Genomic DNA, 19,265 nt, shown 5'->3' on the forward strand with positions numbered 1-19,265 from the left:
AGGTCTGGTGGGGTTTTACCTTGCTCCTTCATCTGCTGTGTGTTTTTCTGTCTTCTCATTTTGCTTATCTTACTGTGTTTGGGGTCCCCTTTTCACTGGCTGCACATTCGTAGTTCCCGCTGTTTTTTGTGTCTGTCCCCAGTGGGTAAGGCTGGTTCAGTGGCTTGTGTAGGCTTCCTGGTGGAGGGGACTAGTGCCTGTCTTCTGGTGGATGGTGGTGGACCTTGTCTTTCTGGTGGGCGGGTCCACGTCTGGTGGTGTGTTTTGGGGTGTCTGTGGCCTTATTATGATTTTAGGCAGCCTCTTTGCTAATGGATGGGGCTGTGTTCCTGTCTTGCTAGCTGTTTTGCATAGGGTGTCCAGCACTGTAGGTTGCTGGTTGTTGAGTGAAGCTGGGTGTTGGTGTTGAGATGGAGATCTCTGGGAGATATTCGCTGTTTGATATTACGTGGAGCTGGGAGGTCTCTTGTGGACCAGTGTCCTGAAGTTGGCTCCCCCACCTCAGAGGCACAGCACTGACTCCTGGCTGGAGCACCAAGAGCCTTTCATCCACACGGCCAGGTACATGGGGAGTTTCTTGCCTTTTGGGAGGTCTGAGGTCTTCTACCAGCGTTCAGTGGGTGTACTATAGGAGCAGTTGCACGTTTAGATGTATTTCTAGTGTATCTGTGGGGAGGAAGGTCTGATTTTCTTTATGTGAGGCTGCCTGTATTATCTTCTCCATGCTGGCCTCAAGGTGCTTCTCCCGTGCTTTCTTTTCCATTTGTTCTCTTGAATGATGTGCTTTAGTTATCATTATGCTCTCATTTAGATGAAGAATAGCTGCCCAATTTGAATACAGATCAGATTTTATAAAAAATACCATTCTGACAACACTGTTACAATTTAATTTATTCATTCTTGTCTTATGAATGAGGAAAAAAAGGGGGAAACACTCTCTTCATATACTTCATCTCTGTGTCCTACCATGCTTGGTTTCGATTCCCCATGCCTGGGGAATGTGCTTTCTGGGCAGAACAATGTAACTTTTAAAATGTTAATCAGTTGCCAATATTTAAGGATCACCAGATTTCATGTAAGCAATCGAATTTTCAACCTCTTTGAAAATCAGAAAATGAAGGAATCCTGAGTGCACATTCACATGGGAACTAGGAAAAGTCATGTGGGGAGCCCTCAGTCCCCAACTACCAGACTTCCCAGCCTAGGCACCAGTCATGTGACTAAAGAAGTCCTCAGGCAACTCCAATCTCAGCTGCCATCTCACTCACAAGTCTATGAAGACCCAAGAGAACTACCCACCTGAGTCCACCAACCACCAAAAACATGAGAGAGAATAATAAAATGGTTGTTTGAAGCCTTGGATTTAGGGGTAACATGCTTTACAGCAGTAGATAAAGGCTAAAAGATAAAAGCTCTCTTAACAGACGAATTACAATTGTTTAAAGTAATGTCTCCCTTTTTGCTTGGGTCAACACAGATGTCATAGAGAGTCTCCATCTTAATTTTGTGTTTAAGCAGAAATCTAAAACATGAATGTGCCCAGGGGAGAAAAGAGAAGTAGAAGAAAAGCAATCCTTTGGAATCAGCTGTATTTTTTTAAAAAAATAAGCTGGTTGGCAGCACTTATGAATGTCACATAGGTTAAACAGTAATAAGTAGTAACATAGAAGGACAGAGTTTGAAAAGGGCTTGAATCCAGCTGTTTTCAGCTTCACTCGCTACTCACTCAGCACCTAGCACAATACCTATTTTTCCCTAATGACTGGATCAACTAAGAGAAGTTTTGTACATATTTTTCTGATTATGGGAATTTAAAATATCTTCTCTATAACTAAAGCTTCAGCTATTATTGATACAAAAGGAAGGTGAATGCCACCTGCAAAGTAACCAACAAATTGTGGTTTATACAAAATAAGTTAAGCTAGAGTCTACACAGCTTAATGAGAGGCAGATTCAGGAATAGGAAAATCAACACCTAGCTTTTATTCCTTAAAGCTGAGCTCTACCGATAGAGATGTAAATCCAATCTTGAGCAAATCACTCAATCGCTTGCTCACATGAAAAAGGAAGCTAACCAGGTATTCCCCAAAACTTGATATATCATCAAGTTTAATAGTATGGTCCACACACTCAAGGTAATAGAAGATCTTAACCTTATACCCAGCACAAAACTAAAGCAGCTGATACGCTTTTGCCCAAACAGAATTATGTATCTCATTTCCTTCCCTTCTTTTCCCCACTTGTGACTCAAGCCAGATTTCATCAAGCTATTTTTGTAATTACTAAAATGCTGGAAATACAGCAGCAGGCCAGAAGCAAAGTAAAATGCAGCATCTAGCAAAAGAAAGAAAATCATGCTGAGTAACTGAAAGGCCATCTGCTTCTAGCTGAGCTGTAGGGGTGAGGAAGGCAATCTGGGCTGTACTATTTGTGTCTTTCCCCAAACCAAACCCACCTGCATGTTGTCAGTGGCATCCCCAAGCAGTCCTCCAAAAGTGATAGCATTAGTTACTGTTGCCAGATAAATGAAGAGAATTGCTGAAAGAGCCTGAATATTTAAAGCATCATAAAAATCACTGGCAAAAAATGGTGCTTTCCTCTTTATGTCCTTAATTAGTCCACCACAGAACCTGCATAGGGAGAAAGCAAACACGTGACAACATAAAATAAATTACCATCAAATTAACCAAGAGATAACTTAGAGATAATTTAACCACAAAGAATTTGTATTTAAAATGTTTGAATTAGAAGATACTCTTCAACTACTTAAGATAAAACCAGAGGACTGTGAATAATAAATCTTCTTCTGTCTCTTTTTTGGTCACCAAATTAGGCATCACGTTCCCTAAAGACTAGACAGTTGGTCTTTAGACGAGAATGAACTGTGTAGATGAATTAAATTTCTCACTGTCTGAAGAAAAACATCCAAACATGTGAGCAGATCATATAAGGCCCTTTATAATCTTGTCATAGCTTCCCTTCCAGCCTCATTCATTCATTCACTCATTCATTCACTCCACAAATGTTTATTGGGCATCTGTGACATGCCCAGTACTATTCTGGGTGCTGGAAAAACAGCAGTGAACAACACAGGAAAAAAATACCCACTCTCATGGAGTTACTTTCTGCGTGGGGGAAACAAAATAAGTAAAATGCATGGTGCTAAAACATCAAAGAAAAAATTAAGTGGGGAAGCAGGTTATTAAGTGCTAGAGTGCTATGCCTGAAATTTAGAGCGGGCAGATCAGGCCTCCCAAGCAAGTGACTTTGGGGTGAGGATTGGAAGGAATTAAGGAAGGAAACCATGCAGGTGTGTCATGGAAGAGCATCCCAAGCTGAGACCCATCACATTCGTCAGCAAGTCAGCTGACTCAAGCATCTGTCAACTCACTCCCCCACCCACCCCGAACCAAACCTCGCTCAGCCTTTCCCATGCTGTGCCTTCTGCCTATGATGCCCTCCCTCAGAGCTCAACAGCCCTCTGAGGTCTTGACCCTCCATTCATAGTTCAGACATTCACTAGGGGCTATCACGTTTTCTCAGGATTGCCTGTCTGTCTATCTTAGCTGCAGTCAGTGCCCTGCTTCAGTTTTCTTGGTACGCACAGGGCTGTGCATGGTACCAGGCATGCTGCAGACATGCAATACATTTAGGGAACGTAAAATATGGAAGAAGGAAATAACAGTCTGATTAAATTAAAAAGTTAAATCCCCAAAATTATATCTGTATAAAAGGAAAAGTATATTCCTAATGGAAATAGGTTGTAAAGAACTAGTCAGAAAAAAAAAAATGGGGGAAAGAGAAGTTCTACTCTCTATTCTTTTTTTTTCTTTTGTGGTACGCGGGCCTCTCACTGTTGTGGCCTCTCCCGTTGCGGAGCACAGGTTCCGGACGCGCAGGCTCAGCGGCCATGGCTCACGGGCCCAGCCACTCTGCAGCATGTGGGATCTTCCCGGACCTGGGCACGAACCCGTTTCCCCTGCATCGGCAGGCAGACTCTCAACCACTGCGCCACCAGGGAAGCCCCTACTCTCTATTCTTTAAGATGGAAGAGGAGAGAAATAATGTCCTCTTAATTTGGGAGAGAAACCCAAGTGGGTCATCAGGGGAAGAAAATAACATAATTTCATTCAGATTCGACTGCATATTAAAATGACTTACTTTTGTGTTTTCAAAAAATCTGCAGTGTTTTTAAAAAGCCATATCTTCATAAAGAGTATCCCACTTAAAACTATAGTTAACCCACAATGAAATGGAGAACCTAACCATGAAGGAAATCCTAATGTAAAGAGATTTAACCAAAGCGATCTGGGAAACCTGAATTCCCCACTGCAGGCCCAGGAGATGGTAGCCTGGGAGTTACTCATTTCTGTAACATGTTACCCACTTCTGAGTAAATGTACCGGGGAGGGAGGGAATCATGAAAGCCAAGTGGGGAAGACTGGCACAATACTCAGGCTCCCTGCAACACTCACCCACGAGTTCTCTTTCTCTCTAACACCCCTCACTCATGGTAATATCTAATACCTTTCTCTCATCACAGAAACTCCCTACTTCTGCTTTATTTTGCCCCATAAAACCAGATCCACATTTCGTTATTTGCTCGTTGTTTGTCTCCTACCACTACAAGGTAAGACCCATAAGGAAAGGGGTTTTTCTTTCATTCACTGCTGCATCCCAAGTGCCTGTGACTAACAGATACACCATAAATGTGTGCTGGCTGACCAAACAAAAGTACAAACAGGTGAATAAAATGCTGACAGAAAGATGAAGGTAAATTCAGATCGGAAGAGAACCTCATCATGAAGGACAGACGAATCCATAAGTTACCTTCCAGTGCGCTGTAATTCCTCACAATCCGCGTGTCCTCCTCCTCCATGGCCTCCATCATGGGGCGTGTCCCCGTTCATCTGAACATTTTCTCCACCTGAGTACATATTCTTTCTAAGCAAGACAACAGAGCCAAAAAAAGATTAGTTTATTTCATTCACCTGCCTCTTAGCTGGGTCCTGCACTAGCTGATAAAGAGATGGACCGAAAACCCTCTGGGAGAAAGATAATTATTTCCGGCTGCCATCCTAACAAACAACTTTTGAAATGTTCTGTTGAGAGCCAAGACAAATGAGTGGATGAACAGAAAGTTGAATAACTTGTATGTTGTATAAGAGGGAAATTGTTTCACCTGGAAAAACACAGATTTCTAGAAAATGGCTTCTCCTCAATTATCTCATCCAATTTCTTAACCTCTTAAATCTACAGGGAGTCATCTTGAGTAAACGAATCTTTCCACATGTACAAGGAGTCCCCGAAACAACCCGAAAAAAATCTCTACAATGTATTCCAATATCATAATCTGAGATCTCTAATTTGTCATCACTAATCACAACATATAACATTCATTTTATCGTGTCAAGGAAATGTCAAACCAAGGCACATGTGTGATTCATTTGAGATAATACCTCAAGTTGAATGGAAACCTGAAAATCTTAGGGCAGTTGGCTGAACCTCTTTCCTTTTCTAAACACAACCTCCTTCTCAAGGATGAAAACTCCCAATGGCCTGAAAATTTTACCTTTTGTCAGATGATGGAAGACTCTTAGGGGGCTCTATCCTGATCGCTGGATCCCATTCCCCGGGTGGAAGGACAATGACTTCATCTAGGAACTCGTCAATGCCAGCAATCAGGTCCTGCCTATCTTTTGCTTTATAAGCGATGTCATGGAACACCTAAAGAATAAAAAGAGATGTGCTGATCCAACAAGAGAGCTCTCCACATGCCTCACATCATGTAGAGCCTGAAGAATGCAATAATCCACTTTAACATTACTATAACATTACTATAACCATAGCCCCATATTTGCTACTGTTCAGCTTACCCCAAAATATTTTGGTATTCAGATTATGAACCCAAAGAATATAGGTAGAGGCATGAGAACACAGCTGTGTTTCTTTTATATGATTTTTTCTATCAATACCATAAAACAACATTGCCTTTCATCTCCCACTAGTATGCACCATTACTGATATAGTTGTGATGGAAGCCAGATGAAAATGGTTTAGAGAAATATACTGAAGATCATTCCCCAAAATAAAAACTACTGCGCCAAACCATTGCTTATAATTCAAGAAGGGTAAGTTCAAGCTGATTGTTAAGACTGAGTTAAGACTCAGACACTGCAGCTCTCAAACACACAAATAATGTGTGTTAAAGCAAAGGGCTTTAAGTAGGTGATCATCTGTCTATCTTTTAGCAAGGCAATAACTAAACCATCCAAGGCAGCAAATGTTCTATGTCTTTTATGCAAATATCCAAAGAAGGAGCCTCCAGACGTCCATAATCCTCTTTGTCAATCGCTCCATTTCTCTAACCTGGCTGATGATCTGAAAGTCCTTTACACATAACCTAAGACTTTCATACCTCGCTAAGTCAAATTCTTTAGTCTCCAGGAGAGAAGATGGCCCTTATTTGATACCCTTACCTATTCTTAAAGATCGCTACTAAGACTCTTCTCCTCAATTAGAATTTTTAAAAGCTACCAAGCAAACACCAATGGTCTGGGGGTTGTGGGGTTGAGGGGAGGGCAATACAAAGTGCCAGCATATCATCTGTAGTGGACACAATTGGCCACAGCCTTATTTTCTCTTGCTACTTCCCTTAGTAGAGGCTGGAAAGTCGTCATTTTCCCAGCCTACCCTGACGATAAGGATGGGCAATTCTGACCCATGAGATTAAAAAAGAAGGGGGGTGGGGGATAGCTTTTGAATACCTGTTAAAAGAGACAGACACAGCTAACACTTCCCTTCCTCCTTCCTCCTGCCTTGCATACAGATGACGTGACTGGAGTTGACGGTAGTAGCCATCTTAAGACCACAAAGCAAGAGCCTTGGGACTTGATTTTATCATTAAGCAGTTAAATTAAACCAACTCCAGCAACCACCTACCTCCAAATTTCCTCATATGTGAACAAAATAAAACCTAAATTGTTTAAGTCACAATAAGTCAAATTTTCTGTCATTTGCAGCCTAAAACATTTCTAATTGATACATCTTTGGAGGAATCATTTTTTTAAAGAAATCATAAATATGCAAAAATAAATGAAAGAACCCACTGAGATGCTTAGTTGCCTCAAGGGGAAAAAAACAGCATTGCTATTCATCAATGCTCTCAGATTAAGTAACCATCTGGTAATCACTATATAGAACTTGCCATAGCTAAATGCTCTATTCTCCACTTAACACACGGAGAAGCTAACATATCAAGCAATGAAGCAAAAACAAAACATTCGGGAAAATAGTAAGCTACAAAGATGCAAAAGCAGAAATTAGTGCTCCTATATTCTCATAGTATTTCTCCTCCTATGAGACCAGTTTGGAGTTTCGTTCTGTCTACATAATGTGTGTAATGACATTCAAGCTATTAGGAGAGTATGGTCATAATTCCAACGTACTAGATGCTCTGCAGTAACAGTTGCTAATGCATTTTAATATATGTATCATTCCTTCCCACAAGATAAGAAAACCACAAAAACAGGTACTTTCTGATACCTAAGGGAAAAAATGCATTATCCATTATATTATGCATTATTTTATAGAACCCATCATTTCTGAAACAACACAGTATATGGACACGAGTTTCCAGAATTAATATATTAAACACTTTAAGAGATTAAGTTAATACAGTGTCTTGAACCTTTTAAATAATATTTAACATAGCTCAGTTTAGAGGAAGAAAGGAAAATATGACTTATTCTAACATAAAATTTATTTTTTGAAAACTATCAAATGCAGATGTCAGCTCATTTGCATGAACGACTGTACCTCATGTTTTAAGAAGGTTGGTAACTACATAATTCTAACTGAATAAATTGTGACAGCCAACTCACAGTATGAAAACACAAGTAGGACATTCACAGATCACCATCTTCCCGATTCCCTACCTCATCAGACATCAAGGTGGCAATGGCTCTGCCAATCTCATGGTAGGACTTGGCTTTCCCCTTAGGACCTAAGAGAATGAACAAGAACCTAATGGAAGAGGAAAGAAGCAAAGGCTATAACACACATTTCATCAAACTCAACACACATAACACTGAGACACATTTACCCTAATTCATAAAACGGTTAGGTCTAGAATTCACCTTTAAAACAAAGGTAATATTCTTGCTAATGTGAAAGATACTCTTTCACGCTGTTGTGAAACACAAACTGTTTTTCATTTATTTGGAAGCAAGGGAGAATTTAGCATGGAAACCTGAGAAGCTTCTTCACAGAGAAGGAAAGGTTCACTTTATGAGTCATTCAATCTTTCTTTTCTAAACTTTCTTCTCTCTCTCCCTTTCTTCTGACTCTCAGAATCTTTGGAGAAAACCCATTAAGCACAATAACGAGAAAGACTTAGTACATCTTCAGATTTCTCTGACGTTTCTTTACCCAATATGGATGATGACAAATGATCCTCTCCATATTTTTAAGAAATATTTCTACTCAGAAGTGGCTGGGAGTCAGCAAAAACCAAGTCTTCTACAAGTAAGCCACATGCTGACAGCCAAAGCAAAGAAAGAAAAATATGAGAGAAATTCAAAATAAAGCACCATGCACAGCTAAAATTCTTTCATGGGCGTCAACAAGTTTCTTTTCCAAACTTGTTTTCTGGATAATGCACAAAGCACTGTTCCATAGCAAGCAGGTCTTGAAACTCGCAATAATGAGCTTATCTCCACTTAAGTTCACCCCTTATCATGTTGGAAGGAATCCCTCACTGATCATAAGGGCAAAGATGCATGTCTCAACTGGGGAGCAGGAAACCCAGTAAGTAAATGAATTTAAAAACACAGACAGGAGGCAACACTAGATAAATCCCTTCCTTGCTTACTTATGATCATGTCTTACCTAACATGGAGATAATGAGGACAATAAAAATGATCATATCCTCTGTTTGCACAGTTTTTTAAAGCCTGTAAATCATTTCACATTCACACATCATTTAAACTCTTACTAGCCTCTGCAATAAGGACAGGTATCTTATTTCCATTTAATGGTGAAGAAACCTAGGTTCAAGGAAGTTATGGATGAGCCCAAAGACTGTCCCTAATAAATGACAGAGTAGATAGACAGGACTTCTTACCTCCTGTTTTTTTCAGCACACGGTTCTGCTTAATAATACCTGCCCAACCTATATACCAGAGTTGTGACTTCACAGAGAAAAGCTATCCAACTATGACTTCCATACGTCACTCTGGGGAAAGATGTTGTGGATACTTAGCTGAAGACAAGAAAACTTCGGTAAGATTTTATGGGACCAGGAATGGCTTAGGACTTTTCTTAGTAAAATTTTATTCTTTTACTAATTTAATCCTATATATCTCATTTTAAATAAGAAAGGACTGATAGCAAGCACTCTTCAAGGTATTAGGGTCTGTTCCCAAATGCCCTTGAATAGGTAGTTCCTTTTTTCATCATAAAATTCAATCCAAAGAGTGAAGAAAAAAAAAAACAAATTGAGAATGGAAGAAGGTAAATCTGAAAGTCTGAATACCCATATTTTATACCAGAATAACCATAAAACCATTCAGTATTTATTTGCTTAGAAACCAGTTCTGGAGTGGAGCGGTACACTCGCTTTCAAGTGTTATCACAGTAGAAGAAACAGCAAAAGCAATCAGCAGGTGCAAAAGTCTGTTCAAGTATGAAGGAAGTCATTATTAGAATTGGATTTTAGTTCTTCTAACTAGAACTTTTCTTCTTTTGAAGTTGGACCTAATTTATATACCACTACATACAGTATTATAAAGTGTTTTTTTATGGACAGTACAATGCATTTTTCTGAAGGGGCGGATCACTGATTTGAGTGCAACACCCCAAAAAAATATTTAACCACTACAGTAAAATATAAATCTCATTAAGAAACATCTACAGTGCTGGTCACATGTCCCAATCCTATTTACCTGTCTACCAAGGGCCAGCTGTCAGGCAGGACAATAAGCCCATAGTTTTAGGCAGAAGAAGGCAGATGTGGTGCAGTAAGAGAAAATACATAACACCTGGATGCTTTACTAAATACATTTTTAGATAACGGATTTCCTTTGCTCGTCATTTTTTATTATTTCAATGTATCTAAATACTAGTGTCTGAGTAATACGTAATATCTAAAACCTTTCCAGAGCCACTCTCTACCTCTTCCTACCTCTCCCTAGTATCTCCATCATGATTATTTTACATTTAGAAATACACATTATAGAAATGCACATTTATCAACTGACACATAAATTAATGATCAGGTTGACTAAATGGCAACAAAGCCAAAATAGTGTCTTGTTAGAAAGTGAGGAAGATACTCTCAGTCATTAACAGTCCCCAAATAAAAACTTTGGCAGACAATGGGTAACTAGTCCAAGAACTGATAGAATAATGGATCCTCTAACTTAAATACTATAAGATGAGGGCATACATTTTCTATGAGTTTTTACTCTGCTCTTTACTAAATAGTACCAAAGAATGAATGGCAGTAATAGACCAGTGGTGACCATAACATTTATTATAGCAATAAACCCAGCATATGAGAGCTATAGTGTTTTACTAACCTAGATACAAAGGTACAATTCCCCTTTACTGGGTAATGTGATTTTTATTTTAAAAAATTTTATATATATATATATATATATATACACACACACACACTCTTATGTATTATTGTAAGTATATATATATAATATATTATATATCATATCTATTATTGTATATAAAATATATTATAATTATTATATATATTATATAATATATAATATATATATTATATTTTATATATATATATATATACTTTAATGGAAATCATCAAGTGCCAAATAGAAATAAAATATTACATATCAGTTAAAATTTTCACATTACTCCAGGCAGGAACCATTCAGTAAATTCATCTCCTTAAAATGATATAGAGAGGAAATCTGGACATCTACAAGTAGCAGGAAACATCACCTCTGGTCAAGAATTTCATCTGTAGGAAAGCAGACCCTTAAGAAGCCTCTAATTTGAACTGCGTTGTTGAAATGGGGATGAGAGATCTGGGAAAACTAACAACACAGAAAAACTCATCAAGTTGAAGTTCCCTCTGCCTGAAACATGTTCTCTCCTCTTTAACCCTCAAAGAAGCAAAAGCTGTTACAATTTTTATGATAGAAGTACCTCTTGCCAAACTCAGCTTTTATAATGTACTGAAAACTTCTTTCATGACTCAAGCTGTTTTTTGTCAAGGGACAGATGTTTTTTTTAAACAGAAGCTTTTTTTCTTTATTAACAAATTAGAGTAAACATCAAATTTGTGTGGCTGAAAGAGCACAGCTCATGTTGATGGCTTGGGAGAAATAATTTATGTTGCTGAGTTGTTTTTATTCACTCAATACTAGAAACAAGTCATAGTTAGAATTTTTAATAGTGCCTGGTTGTCTCGAGAATCTTCATGGGGCCCTTCTATTCTTATGCGCTCGCTTTTCCATACAACTAATTGTGCCTGGGGAGGACGTCTCTAGCATTCTCCACAACAAAAATCAGTACCAGATGATCTGTGTCCAGAACCACTGGGCTATACTCACATTCACAAAATAATTATAGGCAGAAACAGAGCATAATATCAGAAAAAGAGCCAGCCTTCCTAAACCACTCAATCTTTTCAGAGAGGATATGCACCCCTATCCTTCCTGACATATCACAGCTATTTCTAAAATAAATTCAGTATGTATCAGTCCTTTACTCCCTTCCTTCAAAACAACAGTGAATCAAATAACCCAGTGCTCATATTTAGTGGCTTTGGAAAATGTGGCTAAACTGTACCTTCCACAATAAATTCATGAGGACCGCAAGCCCACCATAACCAACCATATTACAGTGAGCAACTGGAAGACTGTCACACAAGACAGAACTGAACTAGCAGGACCTCCGTCCCAATTCCTCTAATACAATTTTTTATAGTTTTGACAATTAGGCACAAACAACTGCTTTTAGGCAGATCGTTATTTATAACATAAAATATATATTAACTTACAGTGATATAAAGGGGTAATAAGCATTCTAATTTTTTAGAGGGCTAGAGCTCCCTGAATAACTATTTGCCTTAGATGTGAAAATCAAGGTCAGAAAAGGACAAACTGATCAGGAACTCTGATTATTCTTCATGGGAAAATGCTCAAGTATTTTATTCCAATCCATTCTGGATATCTCCTTAGATTTTCCCTAAAAGCCTGCCCTTGGAGTCAGAAGTCTGCACTGGTAGTGAATCGTCCCTGTGCCTCCACCTCTCAACTATAAAATGGGAATTATGTTCATCTCCATGTGGCCCCTATATATGGCTGAGTGGCAGCCTCTACGGACAGGTGTAAGATGATAGCAAGCAAAGTATCTGCAAGATGCTAAGAAAATCATAAACGTATCCTACCAAGTCACCAGAGATCAAAGGACAGAGTTTATTTGCTTTCACATGGATGGCAAGAAGGGCCCCTACGTGGAGAACATCCATCCAGTTGGTAGGAGTCCAGCTGCAAGCAGAAAGCTAAAACAGATCAAGCCAAGAGCAGAGTAGATAGAGAAACTTGTGGACTCTACACAAAAGGAGCAGCTACCACCACATTTCCTAAAAGATGCACGGTAGTAATGCTGTTTATGATAAATAGTAATAATTATAATAATAATAAGCCAAAGAGCCTAACATTCCTCCACCTTCAAAAGGAAAAATGACCGTTGTTACAAGTTGTGCACAGAAACAGACTTCTCGGGTCTCCCTGCAGGACAACAGGGTGGCATGCATGTTAAAGCACATGGCTGAGTGCAGAGGCATCCTTCACAATGACTACCACACTCCTTGTAGGATTTCCTTTATTGGATTTCACAGGATGCAGCCATTGTAAATGGCCCCATATTACTCATACACAAAAAAGCTAATGAGACTCCCTACTCAGTGATTACAGCTTGCCCTGGTTCAGAGGACAGCAAATGGATAAGACTACTTCCTGGAAAAATGTCAACACGCTAGGATGTATTATTCAGATTATTGCCCTGAAACAGCTTTACGACATTATGGAATTACATTCCCTTGAATTGCCTGGGCTCCTTTTTTCTATTCAAATGATGCTGGATTGTACCCCTAGACTAGTACCACCCTCCAGTACAGAAGAAAATGAACCAGACAGGAACAGAAGATTAGAGGGACACAAAAATAGTCCTGACTTGCTACTCAATGAACTTGTATTATTGTTAAACAAAAAGCCTTTTAAAATATTTTTTATTTGTAGCTTCTAGAGAAAAGTAATAATAAAAATGAAAAAGCAAGAGAAATTTAACACTTCTGGGTACACTTTTTTTTCTTTCAAGCTCCAGTAAAGTTAGTCCAAAGAGACAAAAATAAAACCATAGGGACACACAAGCTGGACTTCGGCCACGATCTGAGTCAGCTAGCTGTTCGCCAGGTGATTGCTCAGATAGAACTGCAAGGGTCTGCTGGAATGTTTTCAAGCAAAAAGCTAAGTTACAGAAAACACAAATCATGATAATTCCATTAATTGAATATGATCACCGCCTTTCCTCTGCTAGTTGTCCAATGACTGCTTATATTATTCCTATATTGTAATATGACAAATATTATTCCTACTTTAGGTGTCTAAGAAATATAAAAATGGAGTAAAAATGCCTGTATGATAAGAATGGCCTGTAACCTATAAACTGGGAGGCCATAGGAAATGTTCTCCTAATTTGCCTCCTAAGTTGGCTCAGAACAAACCTCGACCCCCTTGTCTTGTTGGTTGATCACACTCAGATCATCTGAGGTCACTGAGCATTCACAGCCCTTCCTGCTCATGTGGGAAACCTAAAGAAAAGTCCCCTGGGACCCACAAGAGGCACCCTCCCAAAAAAAAAGGTCCTATTTATATGATAATTTTCTAATGTCAACCTGAAGATTATAAACTGCTCTTTAAACTCTTCTTAAGCACAAGTTTAAGTGAAGCATTAACTTCTATTGACCCATTGCACTTCGGAAGTCAAGCTTCCTAACTCCTCTACTGGGCTCAGTTACAGAAGGAAATAAAAGAGGATGACTTCTAAAGTATTGTGCAGGGTAATGAGTACATGATTGTAATAAGAGTAATATGCTTCCTCTTAAAACTTTATGAGTCATAACACATAACAGTAAAGTGTGCAAATGATTTTTACATATGTGTATATATAATATACATATAGACATGTCTATATATATACATATAGACATGTCTATATATATAATGTGCATATGCATGTATGTACGTACCCACTACCAATTCTCTAATAAAACAGAGAGCAAATGAAAGCAACTCTGACCTTTGAATCATTCACCATCTATATGATCTTAGAGAAGTTACTTAAACTTTCAAACTCAGTTTCTTCATCTATAAGATCCACATACCTATAGTTTATACTTTAAAAAAATCATTATGAGGATTAAATAGACTAATCCATAAGAAACTCTTCTGTAGCCCAATGAATTATTATAATTGTTATTATTATTACTACTGTACAAGTGCCAAGTAATCTGATAGCATGAAAATCAGACTGAACCATTATTTCGGGTTAAACCTTTCCAATATGCTTGCTTTGGATGTACCCTCATCCTCTTGGTTCTCTAGCCTGAGGGAGAGAAGCTGTCCCTATCACCACATTGTGGACCCCGGCGGGTCAGGGAGCAGCTTACCTTGTGGGCACAGGGACCTCAGTCAGGGCACCCAGCATGACGGCCTGCTGCAGCCGAACAAAGGCAATGAAAGGAGAATCTAAGAAGTTGACCTCGCCAACAAGCACGTTGGAGGCTTCGGCATCACGTGGCAGTTTTTTCATGAACTTATTCTTCAGCTGCACAGGAAGAGCCAAGAAAACACAACTTATTTCCAGAGAAGGGAACTCAAAGAATTTCCTTTATATGAGTCTACACGCAACAGGCAAGCCCTGGCTAGCTATTCTTCTATTATGTTTAACCATTCTATCATAATAAACATTTCTCTGTACTTTGAATTCAAAAACATTGAGAGTAGAGTCACATGGTTTACATGAGGGTATAGTCACATGGTTTACATTGTTTTAACAATATTTACATATATATCAATTCATTTACTTATTCACTCAATAAATGAGTTGAGAGTCTCCTATGAGCCAGGAACTGATCTAAGCCTTAGGGATAAGGGATGCGTCAACTAATTACATGTCCTCCTTGAGCTCATATTCCAGCAGGGGAGAAGTAAAGTATGATTTAAAGTAGTGATAAGTGCTGAGAAGGAAAAATAAAACACGTAAGCGGGTACTGCTTTAGGCAGGGAAGGCCTCTGAAGAAATACATTTGACATTGGAGAGAGGGGACAAGCCAAGCAAAGATCTGGGCAAAGAACACTGTAGGCAAAGAGAGCAGCAAGTGCAAAGCCTCTGAGACAGGCAAGAGCTTGGCAGTTAGGGGAACAGTAAGTAGGTAAGTGTGGTGGGAGCTGCAGGAGAAAAGGAGAGGAAAGGGAAGCAAATGAAGTTGCAGAGGTTAGGGGGGACCAGGTGGTAAAGGAAATGAAGGCCACAGAAAGAAGTTTTGGATGTCTTAGACGGAACGCACCTACTAAAAGTCCAAGTGGAAACGTGGAGTAGAAAGACATCAATTCAGGAGATACCACCATGTAAGAAGTATTTAAGACCATGGGGTAGGATGACACAACCTCGGGTGTGAGTGTAGAGAAGAGGGAGAAGATCTAAACGCCGGGCTACTCTACCTTTTATAGGAACGGGAGGGGATATCAGCAGAAGACATTGAAAAAGAGCAGCCAGTGAGGTAGGGAGAGAACCAGGACTTCATCAACTGTCAGGTGGAGAAAGGGCTCAATAAGGAAAGGGTATCAGCTGCTGAGTCAAAGCCTGCTGGAAGTTCAAATAAGATGAGAACTAAGAAGGAACCAATGAATCTGGCAAGGTGGAAGGGCTGGGTGATCCTGACAAGAGCTGTTACAGTGGACACCAGGCTACCCAGTAAAGAATGAGAGGTGAAGAAGTAGAGACAGGGAATGGAGAGAATTATTTTGAGAAATGTTGCTGCCAAGAAAAGCCAAGAATTAAGGAGGTAGGTGAAGGCATAAAACAGGGGATTTTTTAAACGGGAAATATGCTAACACTTTGGAGTGTGCATGAGGATGATCTAATAGAGACAGATTATTGCTATAGGAGAGAGGGGATAAATGCAAAAGCAGCTCAAGCAACCGTGAACTACTGAGATGACGTCCACAGCACAGGTAGAGGGATTAACTTCAGGTGGAACACAGAGAGCTCATCAATCCCAGCTAGGGAAGGCAGAGTACAGATGGGGGTGATCTGGCAAGTTTGTGGGGTGAAGATGAGGGCTTCTGAGGACTTACATTTTTGCAGTGAAATATGAGTGATCTGATGGTGAGGAGGAGGTGGGATGTACATGGGAGCTTGAGGAGAAAGGTAAAGGGGTAAAGTGGTTTTCTTGGAGAGTAAACGTTGCTTAACAGTCACTTTGAAAAGTTATATTGTAGCTGTTATACATTCCTTTCCCCTCCTCCCCAGCTCCCATTTAGAGTAGGATTGTTCAAGCACCCTTCAGCGAGTGGGAAACATCTCCCAAAAGCTCAAGGAGAACATCTCAACAATCATAAAAGGATGGAGATAAGAATTTTGCAGGACCTTATGAAACACACAGACTTCTAGGATACACTTATCATCAATATGAATGTCTCTCCCCTCAAGTCAAAAAGTTAACAGTGAACTTTTTTTGCCATGGATTATTGCTGATATGAGAAGTGGGAGACATGGTCCAATTTTCCCCAGTAATGAAAAATTATAGTAACATTTAATTTTCAATTTCCATTTAAAGAATTCTTAATTAGGGAAAATAAGCGCCATGACAGTTAATTCCCCCAAACTATCACCCTCAGTAGCATTTTTATGAGATTCTTTCATTTGGTACTTCATACAAGAAGAAAGCTGTGAGTCAAAAAAAAAAAAAAAAAAGGAAGTTGGGGTTAATAATTTAGTGGAAACCAAAAAGAAAAATAAAGCAAAGGCAAGATATATATTTTTAGATGTCAGAAACATGACTACTTCTAGCAGTAAAAGCCTTTTCCAAAGTTTACACCATTAATCCTTCAAAAAAATCTGTTTACGTTCTACAGATATGAAAAGAGCAGCCACAGGAATGGTCTAAAAACATCAAATTGCCAGAATTGTTATTACAGCCTAAGAAAGTTACAGTAATGAATTGTTCTCTGTAACACAGAGTAGAGTGTGGGGTACAGTCAAGTGACACAAACGCATAACAAACTATCACTGCAAGAGTAACCTTCTTCCACCTCTTTCCAGAGAGAGCTCCCATTACCAACACAGTGCAAGAAGCTCTATAATAATCCAATTCTCTCCAGCACTCTTTGCTCTAGTTAGGCAAGCAATCTGATCATAATCTCCTTCTGTTTTATGTACTTAGACTCCCATACTTAGGATCAAAAACTGTCCCTTCCTCATTTCTACCTTTTCTAAACCTTCAGAACTCAGAACAAGCCTTTCTACTACTTCAGTGCTCCTCCTTGGCAATTCCAGAAGCGTTCATTTCTGAATCACACGTTTGCCGAAGGTGAAGTCTTTCTCCTGAGCTTCCTGAGGGTTAGGACAGTTTCTTCCCCGTGGTACTAAACACTTACTTTGCACATAATTCAGCTGTAATAAATATTTTGAATGGCAGGAATGAACTCTGTAGCACTAAAAATCAGACCACAAGACCATCAAATGCCCAGGAAAGTTAGAGAGGTTTTAGAGGCTCATTCTAGACCATACTAACTATGTCTGGATCTTCTATCACTAAGCAACTACCTGACCCACAACACACAGAGAATATTCCACAGTCAACTATTTTCTTCCACAAAATGCTTTACTAGGACTATGGTACCTTTACTGAGATGACTGTACCATCTTGGAAAATCAGAAGTATATTTTTACAGCTAAAGGAACTGTATTCTATGTGCTCTGAAGAGAAGTAGTTATAAAGATATGTTCCTTTAGATCAGCATACCTCAAACTGTGTTTGATATTCTTTATCAAATATCAATAATATTTGATAAAGGAAGAACTAATGACTGAAGTATAAAACCCATTTCTGGGCTTACACAATAAAATGTGAACAATAATAAAGTACTAACAAAAAAGCCTGTCAGGGCTTCCCTGGTGGCGCGGTGGTTGAGAGTCCACCTGCCGATGCAGGGGATATGGGTTCATGCCCTGGTCTGGGAAGATCCCACATGCCGCGGGGCGGCTGGGCCCGTGAGCCACAGCCGCTGGGCCTGTGCGTCTGAAGCCTGTGCTCCGCAGCGGGAGAGGCCACAACAGTGAGAGGCCCACGTACCGCAAAAAAAAAAAAACCAACAAAAAACAACCTGTCAACATTACACAGAATGGTGAAGAATAACCATTCTTTTATTGGTTATAAAAGATAATGAAAAGATAATGAAAGATAATGAAAATAAGAACAGACTTTAAGGCTTTCAAATCAGGTTGAAGATCACCCAATAAATTCATCTGGATTGAATTCCAATGATAAAGTTTGACATTCTTTTCTTATGAATCATTAGCTGATTCTCCAAGGGATACCCAGCCTGGATTTTATGCAGGGCCAACTATGAGAACACACACGGTGGAAAAAAATTCCTTTAGGCAAACTTGATTCCAAAGAAATGGATTTCAAAGGGCTGCCATGTGGAGGTACAATTGGTAAAAAGATACTTTGACTAGCTCAGCGATTTGGGGACACTTTTTTGTCTTTACCAGGTAACATCACCAACTCTGTGAATCCAGGGGTGTACATTTCAGGTTCCTTTTATATTAGCCTGTATTCTTTCTTCCAAAGTAAGGTCTTGCTACAATTACTCAGAAGTATACGGCTTGCCCTCTGCCGTAAATATTTACTCTTAGAATTTCTTAACCTTCCTTACTTTCTGACCAGTTTTCTAACAACCCAGTGATCAGAGTACTACCATATCAAGAAACTAGAAATTATGAAGGGATAAAGCAGAACAAGTAGTCTGATTATAACAGAGATAGCTTACTTGGGATGACCACCCATGTGATGATGGGAAAGTTACTCATACACAAGCAATATGCATCACATATAGCTAATTGAAAAAAATCAATCTTCCATATTCCACTCAGGTCTTAGATTCTCCTGCCCTTTCCTATAAAAACAGTTTGTATTACAATTTTAGGTTTTCTATATG

The 19,265-nt window shown here is 39.2% G+C and overlaps 1 protein-coding gene across 1 annotated transcript in view; it reads right to left on the bottom strand.

The window, feature by feature from the left end:
• Positions 1-19,265, bottom strand: part of SLC4A4 (solute carrier family 4 member 4) — a 347,265-nt gene that overhangs the window by 100,008 nt on the left and 227,992 nt on the right. The window contains exons 8-12 of the mRNA XM_060148054.1: positions 14,708-14,865; positions 7,938-8,025; positions 5,573-5,727; positions 4,831-4,944; positions 2,456-2,630 (exon numbers count right to left, since the gene is read on the bottom strand). Coding sequence (XP_060004037.1) covers positions 2,456-2,630; positions 4,831-4,944; positions 5,573-5,727; positions 7,938-8,025; positions 14,708-14,865 — 690 coding nt within the window. The remainder of the gene's footprint in view (positions 1-2,455; positions 2,631-4,830; positions 4,945-5,572; positions 5,728-7,937; positions 8,026-14,707; positions 14,866-19,265) is intronic.

This window comes from Lagenorhynchus albirostris, chromosome 4 (genome assembly GCF_949774975.1).
Source record: "Lagenorhynchus albirostris chromosome 4, mLagAlb1.1, whole genome shotgun sequence".
In the NCBI taxonomy this organism is placed as follows: domain Eukaryota; kingdom Metazoa; phylum Chordata; class Mammalia; order Artiodactyla; family Delphinidae; genus Lagenorhynchus; species Lagenorhynchus albirostris.